We start from the raw sequence: 16,871 nt of genomic DNA on the forward strand, positions 1-16,871 counted from the left end.
ACCCTAACCCTAACCCTAACCCTAACCCTAACCCTAACCCTAACCCTAACCTGGCCTGGCCTGGCCTGGCCTGGCCTGGCCTGGCCTGGCCTGGCCTGGCCTGGCCTGGCCCTGGCCTGGCCTGGCCTGGCCTGGCCCTGGCCTGGCCTGGCCTGGCCTGGCCTGGCCTGGCCTGGCCTGGCCTGGCCTGGCCTGGCCTGGCCTGGCCTGGCCTGGCCCTGGCCTGGCCTGGCCTGGCCTGGCCTGGCCTGGCCTGGCCTGGCCTGGCCTGGCCTGGCCTGGCCCTGGCCTGGCCTGGCCTGGCCTGGCCTGGCCTGGCCTGGCCCTGGCCTGGCCTGGCCTGGCCTGGCCTGGCCTGGCCTGGCCTGGCCTGGCCTGGCCTGGCCTGGCCTGGCCTGGCCCTGGCCTGGCCTGGCCTGGCCTGGCCTGGCCTGGCCTGGCCTGGCCTGGCCTGGCCTGGCCTGGCCTGGCCTGGCCTGGCCTGGCCTGGCCCTGGCCTGGCCTGGCCTGGCCCTGGCCTGGCCTGGCCCTGGCCTGGCCTGGCCTGGCCTGGCCTGGCCTGGCCTGGCCTGGCCTGGCCTGGCCTGGCCTGGCCTGGCCTGGCCTGGCCTGGCCTGGCCTGGCCTGGCCTGGCCTGGCCTGGCCTGGCCTGGCCTGGCCTGGCCTGGCCTGGCCTGGCCTGGCCTGGCCTGGCCTGGCCTGGCCTGGCCTGGCCTGGCCTGGCCTGGCCTGGCCTGGCCTGGCCCTGGCCCTGGCCTGGCCTGGCCTGGCCTGGCCTGGCCTGGCCTGGCCTGGCCTGGCCTGGCCTGGCCTGGCCTGGCCTGGCCTGGCCTGGCCTGGCCTGGCCTGGCCTGGCCTGGCCTGGCCTGGCCTGGCCCTGGCCTGGCCTGGCCTGGCCTGGCCTGGCCTGGCCCTGGCCTGGCCTGGCCTGGCCTGGCCTGGCCTGGCCTGGCCTGGCCTGGCCTGGCCTGGCCTGGCCTGGCCTGGCCTGGCCTGGCCTGGCCTGGCCTGGCCTGGCCTGGCCCTGGCCTGGCCTGGCCTGGCCTGGCCTGGCCCTGGCCTGGCCTGGCCTGGCCTGGCCTGGCCTGGCCTGGCCTGGCCTGGCCTGGCCTGGCCTGGCCTGGCCTGGCCTGGCCTGGCCTGGCCTGGCCTGGCCTGGCCTGGCCTGGCCTGGCCTGGCCTGGCCTGGCCTGGCCTGGCCTGGCCTGGCCTGGCCTGGCCTGGCCTGGCCTGGCCTGGCCTGGCCTGGCCTGGCCTGGCCTGGCCTGGCCTGGCCTGGCCTGGCCTGGCCTGGCCTGGCCTGGCCTGGCCTGGCCTGGCCTGGCCTGGCCCTGGCCTGGCCTGGCCTGGCCTGGCCTGGCCTGGCCTGGCCTGGCCTGGCCTGGCCTGGCCTGGCCTGGCCTGGCCTGGCCTGGCCTGGCCTGGCCTGGCCTGGCCTGGCCTGGCCTGGCCTGGCCTGGCCTGGCCTGGCCTGGCCTGGCCTGGCCTGGCCTGGCCTGGCCCTGGCCCTGGCCTGGCCTGGCCTGGCCTGGCCTGGCCTGGCCTGGCCTGGCCTGGCCTGGCCTGGCCTGGCCTGGCCCTGGCCTGGCCTGGCCTGGCCTGGCCTGGCCTGGCCTGGCCTGGCCTGGCCTGGCCTGGCCTGGCCCTGGCCTGGCCTGGCCTGGCCCTGGCCTGGCCTGGCCTGGCCTGGCCCTGGCCTGGCCTGGCCTGGCCTGGCCTGGCCTGGCCTGGCCCTGGCCTGGCCTGGCCCTGGCCTGGCCTGGCCTGGCCTGGCCTGGCCTGGCCTGGCCTGGCCTGGCCTGGCCTGGCCTGGCCTGGCCCTGGCCTGGCCTGGCCTGGCCTGGCCTGGCCTGGCCTGGCCTGGCCTGGCCTGGCCTGGCCTGGCCTGGCCTGGCCTGGCCTGGCCTGGCCTGGCCTGGCCTGGCCTGGCCTGGCCTGGCCTGGCCTGGCCTGGCCTGGCCTGGCCTGGCCTGGCCTGGCCCTGGCCCTGGCCTGGCCTGGCCTGGCCTGGCCTGGCCCTGGCCTGGCCTGGCCTGGCCTGGCCTGGCCTGGCCTGGCCTGGCCTGGCCTGGCCTGGCCTGGCCTGGCCTGGCCTGGCCTGGCCTGGCCTGGCCTGGCCTGGCCTGGCCTGGCCTGGCCTGGCCTGGCCTGGCCTGGCCTGGCCTGGCCTGGCCTGGCCTGGCCTGGCCTGGCCTGGCCTGGCCTGGCCTGGCCTGGCCTGGCCTGGCCTGGCCTGGCCTGGCCTGGCCTGGCCTGGCCTGGCCTGGCCTGGCCTGGCCTGGCCTGGCCTGGCCTGGCCTGGCCTGGCCTGGCCTGGCCTGGCCTGGCCTGGCCTGGCCTGGCCTGGCCTGGCCTGGCCTGGCCTGGCCTGGCCTGGCCTGGCCTGGCCTGGCCTGGCCTGGCCTGGCCTGGCCTGGCCTGGCCTGGCCTGGCCTGGCCTGGCCTGGCCTGGCCTGGCCTGGCCTGGCCTGGCCTGGCCTGGCCTGGCCTGGCCTGGCCTGGCCTGGCCTGGCCTGGCCTGGCCTGGCCTGGCCTGGCCTGGCCTGGCCTGGCCTGGCCTGGCCTGGCCTGGCCTGGCCTGGCCTGGCCTGGCCTGGCCTGGCCTGGCCTGGCCTGGCCTGGCCTGGCCTGGCCTGGCCTGGCCTGGCCTGGCCTGGCCTGGCCTGGCCTGGCCTGGCCTGGCCTGGCCCTGGCCTGGCCTGGCCTGGCCTGGCCTGGCCTGGCCTGGCCTGGCCTGGCCTGGCCTGGCCCTGGCCTGGCCTGGCCTGGCCTGGCCTGGCCTGGCCTGGCCTGGCCTGGCCTGGCCTGGCCTGGCCTGGCCTGGCCTGGCCTGGCCTGGCCTGGCCTGGCCTGGCCTGGCCTGGCCTGGCCTGGCCTGGCCTGGCCTGGCCTGGCCTGGCCTGGCCTGGCCTGGCCTGGCCTGGCCTGGCCTGGCCTGGCCTGGCCTGGCCTGGCCCTGGCCTGGCCTGGCCTGGCCTGGCCTGGCCTGGCCTGGCCTGGCCTGGCCCTGGCCCTGGCCTGGCCTGGCCTGGCCTGGCCTGGCCCTGGCCTGGCCTGGCCTGGCCTGGCCCTGGCCTGGCCTGGCCTGGCCTGGCCTGGCCTGGCCTGGCCCTGGCCTGGCCTGGCCTGGCCTGGCCTGGCCTGGCCTGGCCTGGCCTGGCCTGGCCTGGCCTGGCCTGGCCTGGCCTGGCCCTGGCCTGGCCTGGCCTGGCCTGGCCTGGCCTGGCCTGGCCTGGCCTGGCCTGGCCTGGCCTGGCCTGGCCTGGCCTGGCCTGGCCTGGCCTGGCCTGGCCTGGCCTGGCCTGGCCCTGGCCTGGCCTGGCCTGGCCTGGCCTGGCCCTGGCCTGGCCTGGCCTGGCCTGGCCTGGCCTGGCCTGGCCCTGGCCTGGCCTGGCCTGGCCTGGCCTGGCCTGGCCTGGCCTGGCCTGGCCTGGCCTGGCCCTGGCCTGGCCTGGCCTGGCCTGGCCCTGGCCTGGCCTGGCCTGGCCTGGCCTGGCCTGGCCTGGCCTGGCCCTGGCCTGGCCTGGCCTGGCCTGGCCTGGCCTGGCCCTGGCCTGGCCTGGCCTGGCCTGGCCTGGCCCTGGCCTGGCCTGGCCTGGCCTGGCCTGGCCCTGGCCTGGCCTGGCCTGGCCTGGCCTGGCCTGGCCTGGCCTGGCCCTGGCCTGGCCTGGCCTGGCCTGGCCTGGCCTGGCCTGGCCTGGCCTGGCCTGGCCTGGCCCTGGCCTGGCCTGGCCTGGCCTGGCCTGGCCTGGCCCTGGCCTGGCCTGGCCTGGCCTGGCCTGGCCTGGCCTGGCCTGGCCTGGCCCTGGCCTGGCCTGGCCTGGCCTGGCCTGGCCTGGCCTGGCCTGGCCTGGCCTGGCCCTGGCCTGGCCTGGCCCTGGCCTGGCCTGGCCTGGCCTGGCCTGGCCTGGCCTGGCCTGGCCCCTGGCCCCTGGCCTGGCCTGGCCCTGGCCCTGGCCTAACCTAACCTAACCCTAACCCTAACCTAACCTGGCCCTAACCTAACCCTAACCCTAACCCTAACCCTAACCCTAACCCTAACCCCTAACCCCTAACCCTAACCCTGAGCCCTGTAACCCTGAGCCCTGTAACCCTGACCCCTGTAACCCCGACCCCCTGACCTGTAATGGCAGTGAGTGACTGTAACCCGATAATGCTGTTTAAGTGTTTTTTCACTTTTGGTTTGGATTGTGGTTCTTATGGGTTTGGTTTTGGTGGATTTGAGGTGTTTCCGTTGGTTTTTGTGGTACTTCCGGTTTTCTTTTGGGTGTTTCCGGTTTCTTTTTGGGGTTTTCGGGGCACTTCCGGTTACAATCGGTAACTTCCGGTCGGTTTGGGATGACTTCCGGTTCCTGTAGGGTCGTTTCCGGTCTGATTAGGGTCACTTCCGGGTGCAGGGAGGCTATTTCCGGTCATTTTCTGGCCACTTCCGGTGTAGTCGGAGGACTTCCGGTGTCGTTGGAGGACTTCTGGATCATAGAGGGAGACTTCCGGTTTCATTTCTATGGTCTGGAGGTCCTGCTCTGTGGTGTGGGAGGACTTCTCGTTTTGTCTTGGCTGTGTGGATATGTTTCTGTGTGGTTTGGAGGTTCTGTGTTGGTGATTGCGGTTGTGTTTGAGAGGTTTTTTTTGTGTTTGCCAATTGCTTGTTTTTAATGTTTTTTGAGTGTGTATGATTTATTTTGAAGGGTGTTGGTTCCATGTGGTGGTGCTCAGGTTTTCTTGTGTTGTGCTGGTGGTGGTGCTGAAAATTTTTTTTTTCTAATTTGCATTATTACTTTCTTCCTTTGCATAAGAGGGTGTTAATTGGTTGTCTACCTGGGTGAATTTAATGATTATGGTAATAGTGGGTGTCATTACTGTAGTCATTGATTCCTCCCAGGTGGAGGGGGGTTTATGTGTATTTTTATAGTATAAAGAAAAAATGAAAAATAATAAGTCTGGTGCAGCAGTAGAAAATGGCTCCTACCCTGGGAGTAGTTTTTTTTTAATAATTGATTTTTTTTCTTGTTTTAAGTTAATTTTTACTCCCAGGGAGTATGCCATTTTCTACTGCTGCTATTACGGTACATAACTTTTGAACTTTCAAGTGAAATTAGTAAAACATTCTAAGGCAAAGACCAGCACCAGAGAGGAAAGGGGACCAAGACCAGCACCAGAGAGGAAAGGGGACCAAGACCAGCACCAGAGAGGAAAGGGGACCAAGACCAGCACCAGAGAGGAAAGGGGACCAAGACCAGCACCAGAGAGGAAAGGGGACCAAGACCAGCACCAGAGAGGAAAGGGGACCAAGACCAGCACCAGAGAGGAAAGGGGACCAAGACCAGCACCAGAGAGGAAAGGGGACCAAGACCAGCACCAGAGAGGAAAGGGGACCAAGACCAGCACCAGAGAGGAAAGGGGACCAAGACCAGCACCAGAGAGGAAAGGGGACCAAGACAACTTCATTACAACTGTGTTGGCCTTTGCAATACAGACAGAGCAGACAAAACCCATCCAACAACTTCAACCGTTACCCAAGTTTAAATACAGCCATAGGCTACACAACAGCTCCAACTCCACCTTTATTACAACTGGTTGTGAAGCATCAATATGGACGCAGAGGGCAAAAGCCACCTCACAACTTGACAACAACCGGTTCTAAAAGTTTTAATACCGACAGAGGAGGCAAACCACACCCAACACAACATAACCTTTATTACAACCTCATTACAGCCATTTCTACACAGTCCAGAGACAAAACTGGCCCTACAAAAAGCTCCATTACAACTGCTTTCACAGTTTTTCTACACACCTGCGAGGCAAACCTGATCCAACGTCACCTGCATCGCAAGCTTTGCGCAACCATTTTTTTTCATACCACACAACCCTAATAAAGGCAAGCTTTGCTATTACTTCTATATCACATGTAATAATGTACACAAATTTAAGTCAGTTCTATATAGACAGAGACAGAAAAAAATACAAACTTGATGTACAAGCAAATACCAAGGGAGGCCCTCCCGTTCAGTCACGAGGTTCAGAATGGACCCCCTTGCTTTCTAAACTCCTTCTCAGACAGGAGCCTAGGTGCGGCTGGATCCAATCCTAGTCTCAGACTTGGTCAACGGTTCACAACTACGGGGTATACCCATCCAGCAGTGAGTTAAGGCGGGGGGGGGGTCACGGTCAGACCAACATTACAGTCAAGACAATATTGGTCATACGCAAATACAAAGGACAACAAGGGAGGCCCTCCCGTTCAGTCACGAGGTTCAGAATGGACCCCCTTGCTTTCTAAACTCCTTCTCAGACAGGAGCCTAGGTGCGGCTGGATCCAATCCTAGTCTCAGACTTGGTCAACGGTTCACAGCTATGCGGTATACCCATCCAGCAGTGAGTTAAGGGGGGGGCCACGGTCAGAACAACATTACAGTCAAGACAATATTGGGTCATAAGCAAATACAAAGGACAACATGGCAGGCCCTCCTGTTGAGTCACGAGGTTCAGAATGGACCCCCTTGCTTTCTAAACTCCTCCTCAGAGAGGAGCCTAGGTGCGGCTGGATCCACTCCTAGTCTCAGACTTGGTCAACAGTTCACAGCTATGGGGTATACGCGTCTACCGGCGGTTTAAGGGCGTTTCACAGTCAACCTTGCTGAAATTTAGCAATACCTATTCATTGGTTCATTTACCAGTCACAAACTGATTACATAGGGTTTACTACAACATTTGTATCGTTACACACACACAGCGACGTCATTTGTTACAGACTTAGTGAAATACTCTCAGTAAACATACATACAGGCATTCAGTGAAAATTGCCCTCAAGCTCCAGAAAATGCTCACATCAAACAACTACCATCTGAACAGGCAAGCGTTGACTCCCAAGGAGTGAGAGGCATCAGATATCGGCCCGGATCCTGTCAACCAGCCTCTATAGGGAAACTCCAAAAGCTCTCAGCGCTGACAGGCGTCCCCACTCAGAGGAAGATGCTGGCACAGCCCGCTTAGGTCCAGTAGAGCTCAAAAGGGTTTCGCTCAGTACCGCTGTCCATGAGATTGCAAGATGAACAACTTCAGGCATCATAAAAGTTTTTCCTGTTGTCAGAATCCCAGTCAGTCATTGCTGACGTTCTCAAAAAGCACAACGCTACTGGGGGAAAACCAAATTCCCCAGCTGGACTTTTATAATGCTGTTTTCATTTCTACACCTCTGCAAAGGAAAAATTTTATTCCCACCTGGAACCTGCAAAAAAACGAAAAAGACCCCACACCATCATCACAGGTTAGATGCATTCCAAACACACCGCTCATTCAGCTACCACCCAAACCACGCCTCGCTCTCAGCCAATCCATTCCACTACCAGCATGCCACAACGGACCGTCGCCCTGCCTCTGCGGCGCTCCCTGGGAACGGTGTTCCCAGGGGCCTCAAAAAAAAAAAAAACCACCCTGCCTGCAAAAACCCCGGCCCAAGCCTGACCTCCGCCCAAACCTTGGCGATGATCATCGCCTCGCAGAGTGGCCGGGACCGGGGGAAAAAAAAACCCAGCCAGGGGAAAAAAAAAAAAATCCCCCAGCTGGGATTTTTTTTATTCTAAGTATATATGAAATAAATTACTCTCAACATTACCTACAACCTGCAATAAAATACTTCACACATAGAAGGTTAGGCACATGCAGGAACTGGACAACCCTTCAACCACCAATCATCACAGGATAGATGCATTCCAAACATACCATTCATTCAGCTACCACCCAAACCACGCCTCGCTCTCAGCCAATCCATTCCACCACCGGCATGCCACAACAGACCGATGCCCTGCCTCTGCGGCGCTCCCTGGGAACGGTGTTCCCGGGGGCCTTAAAAAAAACCACCCTGCCTGTGAAAACCCCGGCCCAAGCCTGACCTCCGCCCAAACCTTGGCGATGATCATCGCCTCGCAGAGCGGCCGGGACCGGGGGAAAAAAAAACCCAGCCAGGGGAAAAAAAAAAAAATCCCCCAGCTGGGATTTTTTTTATTCTAAGTATATATGAAATAAATTACTCTCAACATTACCTACAACCTGCAATAAAATACTTCACACATACAACGTTAGGCACATTCAGGAACTGGACAACCCTTCAACCACCAATCATCACAGGATAGATGCATTCCAAACACACCGCTCATTCAGCTACCACCCAAACCACGCCTCGCTCTCAGCCAATCCATTCCACCACTGGCATGCCACAACGGACCATTGCCCTGCCTCTGCGGCGCTCCCTGGGAACGGTGTTCCCGGGGGCCTCAAAAAAAACCACCCTGCCTGTGAAAACCCCGGCCCAAGCCTGACCTCTGCCCAAACCTTGGCGATGATCATCGCCTCGCAGAGCGGCCGGGACCGGGGGAAAAAAAAACCCAGCCAGGGGAAAAAAAAAAAAATCCCCCAGCTGGGATTTTTTTTATTCTAAGTATATATGAAATAAATTACTCTCAACATTACCTACAACCTGCAATAAAATACTTCACACATACAACGTTAGGCACATTCAGGAACTGGACAACCCTTCAACCACCGATCGTCACAGGGTAGGTACATTCCAAACGTACCGCTCATTCAGCTACCACCCAAACCACGCCTCGCTCTCAGCCAATCCATTCCACCACCGGCATGCCACAACACACCATTGCCCTGCCTCTGCGGCGCTCCCTGGGAACTGTATTCCCAGGGGCCTCAAAAAATATATCGCCCTGCCTGCCAAAACCCCGGCCCAAGCCTGACCTCCGCCCAAACCATGGTGATGATCATCACCACACAGAGCAGCCAGGACCGGGAAAAAAAAAAAAACAGCCAGGAGAAAAAAAAAAATTCCCCCAGCTGGGTTGCTTTTTATTCTAAGTATCTAAGAAATAAATTACTCTCAACCTTACATACAACCTGCAATAAAATACTTCACACGTACAAGCTTTGGCACACTCAGGAACCGAACGATCCTGCAACCACCTCTCACTCAAAACGCTATGGTTACACCACCCAGCTGCCACTGCAGCACAGCCCCCCAGTTCCAGAGCTATCCCTGGAACTGCCTCGCCATGCACTTCTAAACAACCTTGGGCTCCGTACGATTCCCAAGTTTCACCTTCCGTTACGGCAAGCATAAGACGACACTTCGCTACATGCGACGATCCAGCCTCCGGCAACCGCAAAACACAACAGAAGTAACTGCGGCACCTGTCTACAGCTGCTTGCCTTGAGATGGCCTCTACAGTCTTTGCCTCCAGATACTGTACAAATGGACATAGCACCATAAGGCTACGCTACCCCCAACTCCAATATTGCTACGCTCCTGGGCAGAGCGGCCCCAACCCCGACACGCAGACAGACACTGCGCACAAACACCACAAACCACATCACCTTGAGACCCGAGAACATCATGACCAGGAATGACTCCGGTAGGGAAGATGCCTCCAAAACGGAACCCCTACAGTGCCACAACGGCACGAACGCTCTACAGCATCCCAAAAAAAGACATAGGCCTGCCATGGCCCATGAGAAAACTACCATCTAAAAAGAGATAAATGGATGCATGACAATCCAGGAGTTAAGACCTAAGACCATTAAGGAACCAGGGACGAAACCCCTGAAAACGACCATAAAAATATAAGTCTCAACAGCAGACCTGCAGAGACCGCCTGGCTGGCCACCGCAACAGACGATCCCTCAGAAACATCTGTAACGCGACGCTTCCCGGACACGTCCGCGCTTTAAGCTACGACGGCAAGATAAGCAGGGCTCAAGAAACGCCATGCCTATGAAGCGACGCGTTCGAGACCCTCGGGAGGCTTACCGAGGGGCCCCATGATCACCAAGAGCTACGGAAACATCAAGACCCGAGAAAGCCAGGGTACGAGACACAGAAGACAGACTACGCAAAAGCAGAACACACAGACACAGGATGGAACCGCCCTGCCCAGCCAACGTCAGCAGCGTGCTAAGAACAGTAACCCGGTCCTTTTCCCTTCCCAAAGGAGACTGCTCCTGGACAGGCCTCTCCCCGACACCAACTTTATAACCCCTCCCTGCAATTCCTATCCTTGATACCTCCTCAGCCCTCACCCCGCAACTGAGCTTTCAGAGGGCCAGGGATCTGAATCCACCCTCAAAAAAGAAAAAAAGAAAACCACCACACACCTAACTAGAACATTCCTGCACTCACTCAGTTCTTCTTCATCATCTCAAAAAAAACCAAAAAACAAAAAAACCCAAAACCTCCCAACCCAAAAACCCACAGCACACTAACAAACTAAAACACAGTGCTGGTATTCAGCATCGGTCTGGTTACTGCCAACCGCTTCTGCGACACCCTCCTCCTCAAAAGCACCGCACCGCTCTGCTCCCCTGCTCCACGCCTGTTCTCAAGAAAGATGCTGCGGCTGTCGCTCGGTGCGCCTAGGATGCCAGGAGACACAAAGTTCCCGTGGCGCTCGGGTGAAATAGCCAGCCCCGTGTGCCTCCCCTCTACCACCCAGCTCACCTCAACTTCTCGGCCGATTCTCAAGGCAGCCAGCACAGCTCCCACAGAACCAAACGGGAAATGATTAACCAACATGCCATTTCATACTTCACTATTAAATGACGACCCGGCTGACAACCACCTCGCCTCCTCCAACCGCTCCTCAGCGGGAAACTACGCCCCCTCCGAGGCTGCCTGCGGCACACAAAATGACCAAAGCAAAAGGTACATTTTGACATACCTGTACATCCCCCGATTTTCCACAACTTCTGAAAGATAATGGACAGGGGCCTCAAAAACCTTCTTTTAATACTCCACTTGCCACCTCTATAACTACTTGGCGCATGGCTCGTGCCTCTGTATCTGCAAAAATAATATCAAACGCTTCACTCAGAAACAGAGCAATACCTTAACAGTTCTAGAGTTATTGTACCCTTTTAAGTATACCACCAACAGTCCAACCACACGCAACATTTCAAAAAAAAAACCAACCACAAAACACCCACTTAATCACCAAACAATAAAACATTAACACCTTTGAGATGTAAGCTCCATTGATACCCCTGAACACCACCTCCCACACAGCTCTACACATCCCCATATAACACTATTAAATACAAACACCCTGCTAATAGCCACTCAGTTCAAGATGACTGTATAGCCTTTGCCTCAACAGTCTAGGCGTAGCAACATATTAACCACAGACTGTCACTGCTGTCCCACCTACCCCCTGACTCTACGCCCCCCCGGGCAGGGCGGCTCCAGGCCAAAACACACACACACACACCCCGACACTCCACAGAACACTACAAACAACAGGCCTCAAAGACGTGAGAGAACTCTCGGCAACAAGAACAACACCCAGACCGAAGACGCCGTCGAGCAAGACCACCTGCGGCACCGTGATGACGATGTGAGGAGCCTCTAGGGCAGCCGCCAAAACAGAGAGGAACGTCACGGCCCGTAACACGAAGTTACTCTCAAAACTGAGAGGATGTTGGCGCAACGAGCCCGGCTTCAAGACCTAACAACGTAAGGATGCAGGGAAGAAACCCCCGTCCACTAAAATGGACGGCAAGAGAACAGAGCTGCTCACGCAGCCGGAAACGTCGCCGCAGAAGAGGACCGCCCGGAAACCTCCGAGACGCCAGACCGATCCACGCCGTACGCTTTAAACGCCAGAAAAGCGGCGCCCGATTGGCACTATGCCGACGAGTACAGGTGTTTCGACGCCAGGAATGGCACCCGAGGCATTTGCCGCCCCAGACACACCCTGCCCACCTTAAGCGCAAAGACGACATATAGACCCAACAAAAGTGTAAGACACAGAAGACACCACACAAACTACGCAACAACAGACACAGCCTGGAACCGCCCTGCCCGGCGCACGCTGCCATCGAGCTGAAGACTAATCTGCTCCCTCTAGCCGCCTAGACGGCGCTGTTCCCAGACAGACCTCTCCCCAGCGCTACCTTTAAAACCCCTTCCTGCAATGGCCAACCTTGTACCCTCCCTCCCCCGACCCCTCTCCAGCACTAGAGCCTCAACTTAGCTTGCAGACGGCCGCGAGGCTGAATCCATCCTTGACAAGGAAAACCACACTCAGCCCGCTGGATCCATCCTGCCGTCGCCACGTTCCTCTTCACCCTCTGCAAAACAAAACCGATGCCATCACAGTCACCACCACATCGGTCAACACAGACCTTTCCCAAAACAGCTGCCACTTCACATGCGCCGTGGCAGGCCGTTCACCTGCTCCCCTCCGATTCCGGAGTCCAACGCTGCAGCTGTCACCGCTTCCGGCACCTAGGATACCGAGAGACACAAAATTACCTTTGCGCTTGCAAGAAAACACCAGCCCCACGCTTCACCTCCCTACCACCCAGCTCACCTCAAACGCTCCTGCACTTCCAAAGGCAGCCCCCGCAGAACCTGCAAACCCTAAGAGAAACACCGCAACTCCATTGCCATACAATACTCAGCTATTAGATGCCAACCCGGCCCACCACCGCCTCACCTTCCGGGACCGCTCGTCGACATGCGGCGGCATCCCTCCGAGCCTGCATACGGCACCTGCAGAAACCCAAGCAGAGAGGCACATGCCGAGATACTGCCCGAAACCACAGCCTGCCCGCACCGATCCCCGTCTCACCCTCCTTTACCTTGACAGCTCGCCCGCCCCACCTTCGTCAGTCTGGCTTGCCTCTTGCAGGCTTACGCACCACCTGTAAGACATAAGCAACCCCTGTTCTTCAGAACAGGACCAGCCACACACCACCTGAAAAATAACCACTACTTCAGCCTATCAATCCCCACTCACCTTGCCCAAGTCAGCTCCATGGCCCATATCCCACATCACTCCTCGCTTGGAACCTTCACATTAAATAAAAAAATAAAAAGAAGAGTTAGAAACACCATAATGTAGTCAGATAGGCACCGGTCACATGTTCCCTCTAGTACCTCAGCTACTCAGACCAAGATGACTGTGCAACCTTTGCCTCAACAGTCTAGGCACAGCAACACATCAGCCACAGACGCTTATCGCTATTCCACCAACCCCCTGACTCTACGCCCCCCCGGGCAGGGCGGCTCCAGGCCAAGCACACACACACCCCGACACTCCACAGAACACTACAAACAACAGGCCTCAAAGACGTGAGAGAACTCTCGGCAACAAGAACGACACCCAGACCGAAGACGCCGTCGAGCAAGACCACCTGCGGCACCGTGATGACGATGTCAGGAGCCTCTAGGGCAGCCGCCAAAACAGAGAGGAACGTCACAGCCCGTAACACGAAGTTACTCTCAAAACTGAGAGGATGTTGGCGCAACGAGCCCGGCTTCAAGACCTAACAACGTAAAGGATGCAGGGAAGAAACCCCCGTCCACTAAGATGGACGGCAAGAGAACAGAGCTGCTCACGCAGCCGGAAACGTCGCCACAAAACAGAGGACCGCCCGGAAACCTCCGAGACGCCAGACCGATCCACGCCGTACGCTTTAAACGCCAGAAAAGCGGCGCCCGATTGGCACTATGCCGACGAGTACAGGTGTTTCAGACGCCAGGAATGGCACCCGAGGCATATGCTGCCCCAGGCACACCCTGCCCACCTTAAGCGCAAAGACGACATATAGACCCAACAAAAGTGTAAGACACAGAAGACACCACACAAACTACGCAACAACAGACACAGCCTGGAACCGCCCTGCCCGGCGCACGCTGCCATCGAGCTGAAGACTAACCTGCTCCTCTAGCTGACCAGAGGGCACTGTTCCCAGACAGACCTCTCCCCTGCGCTACCTTTAAAACCCCTTCCTGCAATGGCCAACCTTGTACCCTCCCTCCCCCGACCCCTCTCCAGCACTAGAGCCTCAACTTAGCTTGCAGACGGCCGCGAGGCTGAATCCATCCTTGACAAGGAAAACCACACTCAGCCCGCTGGATCCATCCTGCCGTCGCCAGGTTCCTCTTCACCCTCTGCAAAACAAAACCGATGCCATCACAGTCACCACCACATCGGTCAACACAGACCTTTCCCAAAACAGCTGCCACTTCACATGCGTCGTGGCAGGCCGTTCACCTGCTCCCCTCCGATTCCAGAGTCCAACGCTGCAGCTGTCAGCGCTTCCGGCACCTAGGATACCGAGAGACACAGAATTACCTTTGCGCTTGCAAGAAAACACCAGCCCCACGCTTCACCTCCCTACTACCCAGCTCACCTCAAACGCTCCTGCACTTCCAAAGGCAGCCCCCGCAGAACCTGCAAACCCTAAGAGAAACACTGCAACTCCATTGCCATACAATACTCGGCTATTAGATGCCAACCCGGCCCACCACCGCCTCACCTTCCGGGACCGCTCGTCGACATGCGGCGGCATCCCTCCGAGCCTGCATACGGCACCTGCAGAAACCCAAGCAGAGAGGCACATGCTGAGATACTGCCCGAAACCACAGCCTGCCCGCACCGATCCCCGTCTCACCCTCCTTTACCTTGACAGCTCGCCCGCCCCACCTTCGTCAGTCTGGCTTGCCTCTTGCAGGCTTACGCACCACCTGTAAGACATAAGCAACCCCTGTTCTTCAGAACAGGACCAGCCACACACCACCTGAAAAATAACCACTACTTCAGCCTACCAGTCCCCACTCACCTTGCCCAAGTCAGCTCCGGGGCCCATATCCCACATCACTCCTCGCTTGGAACCTTCACATTAAATAAAAAAAATAAAAAGAAGAGTTAGAAACACCATAATGTAGTGAGATAGCCACCAGTCACATGTTCCCTCTAGTACCTCAGCTACTCAGTCCAAGATGACTGTGCAACCTTTGCCTCAACAGTCTAGGCACAGCAGTACATCAGCCACAGACGCTTATCGCTATTCCACCAACCCCCTGACTCTACGCCCCCCGGGCAGGGCGGCTCCAGGCCAAGCGCACACACACCCCGACACTCCACAGAACACTACAAACAACAGGCCTCAAAGACGTGAGAGAACTCTCACCAACAAGAACGACACCCAGACCGAAGACGCCGTCGAGCAAGACCACCTGCGGCACCGTGATGACGATGTGAGGAGCCTCTAGGGCAGCCGCCAAAACAGAGAGGAACGTCACAGCCCGTAACACAAAGTTACTCTCAAAACTGAGAGGATGTTGGCGCAACGAGCCCGGCTTCAAGACCTAAGAACGTAAAGGATGCAGGGAAGAAACCCCCGTCCACTAAGATGGACGGCAAGAGAACAGAGCTGCTCACGCAGCCGGAAACGTCACTGCAAAAGAGGACCGCCCGGAAACCTCCGAGACGCCAGACCGATCCACGCCGTACGCTTTAAACGCCAGAAAAGCAGCGCCCAATTGGCACTATGCCGACGAGTACAGGTGTTTCGACACCAGGAATGGCACCCGAGGCATATGCCACCTCAGACACACCCTGCCCACCTTAGGCGCAAAGACAACATATAGACCCAACAAAAGTGTAAGACACAGAAGACACCACACAAACTACGCAACAACAGACACAGCCTGGAACCGCCCTGCCCGGCGCACGCTGCCATCGAGCTGAAGACTAATCTGCTCCCTCTTGCCGCCTAGACAGCACTGTTCCCAGACAGACCTCTCCCCAGCACTACCTTTAAAACCCCATTCTGCAACGGCCAACCTTGTACCCTCCCTCCCCCGACCCCTCTCCAGCACTAGAGCCTCAACTTAGCTTGCAGACGGCCGCGAGGCTGAATCCATCCTTGACAAGGAAAACCACACTCAGCCCGCTGGATCCATCCTGCCGTCGCCAGGTTCCTCTTCACCCTCTGCAGAACAAAACCAATGCCATCACAGTCACCACCACATCGGTCAACACAGACCTTTCACAAAACAGCTGCCGCTTCACACGCGCCGTGGCAGACCGCTTACCTGCTCCCTGCCCATTCCGCAGTCCGACGCTGCAGCTGTCAGCGCTTCCGGCACCTAGGATACCGAGAGACACAGAATTACCTTTGCGCTTGCAAGAAAACACCAGCCCCACGCTTCACCTCCCTACTACCCAGCTCACCTCAAACGCTCCTGCACTTCCAAAGGCAGCCCCCGCAGAACCTGCAAATCCTAAGAGAAACACTGCAACTCCATTGCCATACAATACTCGGCTATTAGATGCCAACCCAGCCCACCACCGCCTCACCTTCCGGGACCGCTCGTCGACATGCGGCGGCATCCCTCCGAGCCTGCATACGGCACCTGCAGAAACCCAAGCAGAGAGGCACATGCTGAGATACTGCCCGAAACCACAGCCTGCCCGCACCGATCCCCGTCTCACCCTCCTTTACCTTGACAGCTCGCCCGCCCCACCTTCGTCAGTCTGGCTTGCCTCTTGCAGGCTTACGCACCACCTGTAAGACCCAAACAACAGGAGTTGCTTATAACAGGACCAGCCACACACCACCTGAAAAATAACCAGTACTTCAGCCTACCAATCCCCACTCACCTTACCCAAGTCAGCTCCATGGCCCATATCCCACATCACTCCTCGCTTGGAACCTTCACATTAAATATAAAAAATAAAAAGAAGAGTTAGAAACACCATAATGTAGTCAGATAGGCACCAGTCACATGTTCCCTCTAGTACCTCAGCTACTCAGTCCAAGATGACTGTGCAACCTTTGCCTCAACAGTCTAGGCACAGCAGCACATCAGCCACAGACGCTTATCGCTATTCCACCAACCCCCTGACTCTACGCCCCCCGGGCAGGGCGGCTCCAGGCCAGGCACACACACACCCCGACACTCCACAGAACACTACAAACAACAGGCCTCAAAGACGAGAGAGAACTCTCACCAACAAGAACGACACCCAGACCGAAGACGCCGTCGAGCAAGACCACCTGTGGCACCGTGATGACGA

At 58.5% G+C, this 16,871-nt stretch overlaps 2 protein-coding genes across 2 annotated transcripts; both read right to left on the minus strand.

Moving 5' to 3' along the window:
• Window positions 1-5,683: 5,683 nt before the first annotated feature.
• LOC148050038 (uncharacterized) lies at window positions 5,684-13,872 on the minus strand. The gene is made up of 9 exons (XM_087745536.1): window positions 13,857-13,872; window positions 12,801-12,853; window positions 12,643-12,705; window positions 12,498-12,553; window positions 12,372-12,421; window positions 12,233-12,286; window positions 12,029-12,129; window positions 10,722-10,843; window positions 5,684-7,228 (listed from the first exon to the last, which is right to left on the minus strand). The coding sequence occupies exons 2-9, from the start codon at window positions 12,818-12,820 to the stop codon at window positions 7,212-7,214; spliced, it is 483 nt and encodes a 160-aa protein (XP_087601662.1). The 5' UTR covers window positions 12,821-12,853; window positions 13,857-13,872; the 3' UTR covers window positions 5,684-7,211.
• Window positions 13,873-13,925: 53 nt separating this feature from the next.
• On the minus strand, window positions 13,926-16,499 carry LOC148050039 (uncharacterized). The gene is made up of 12 exons (XM_087745538.1): window positions 16,455-16,499; window positions 16,297-16,359; window positions 16,152-16,207; window positions 16,026-16,075; window positions 15,887-15,940; window positions 15,683-15,783; window positions 14,629-14,681; window positions 14,471-14,533; window positions 14,326-14,381; window positions 14,200-14,240; window positions 14,061-14,114; window positions 13,926-13,957 (listed from the first exon to the last, which is right to left on the minus strand). Exons 1-7 carry the CDS (start codon window positions 16,472-16,474, stop codon window positions 14,639-14,641), a joined length of 387 nt encoding a protein of 128 aa, XP_087601664.1. The 5' UTR covers window positions 16,475-16,499; the 3' UTR covers window positions 13,926-13,957; window positions 14,061-14,114; window positions 14,200-14,240; window positions 14,326-14,381; window positions 14,471-14,533; window positions 14,629-14,638.
• Window positions 16,500-16,871: the final 372 nt, after the last annotated feature.

The sequence above is a fragment of the Nipponia nippon genome, unplaced genomic scaffold (genome assembly GCF_047370975.1).
Source record: "Nipponia nippon isolate SJK-2023a ecotype South Korea unplaced genomic scaffold, ASM4737097v1 scaffold_90, whole genome shotgun sequence".
NCBI classification, from domain to species: domain Eukaryota; kingdom Metazoa; phylum Chordata; class Aves; order Pelecaniformes; family Threskiornithidae; genus Nipponia; species Nipponia nippon.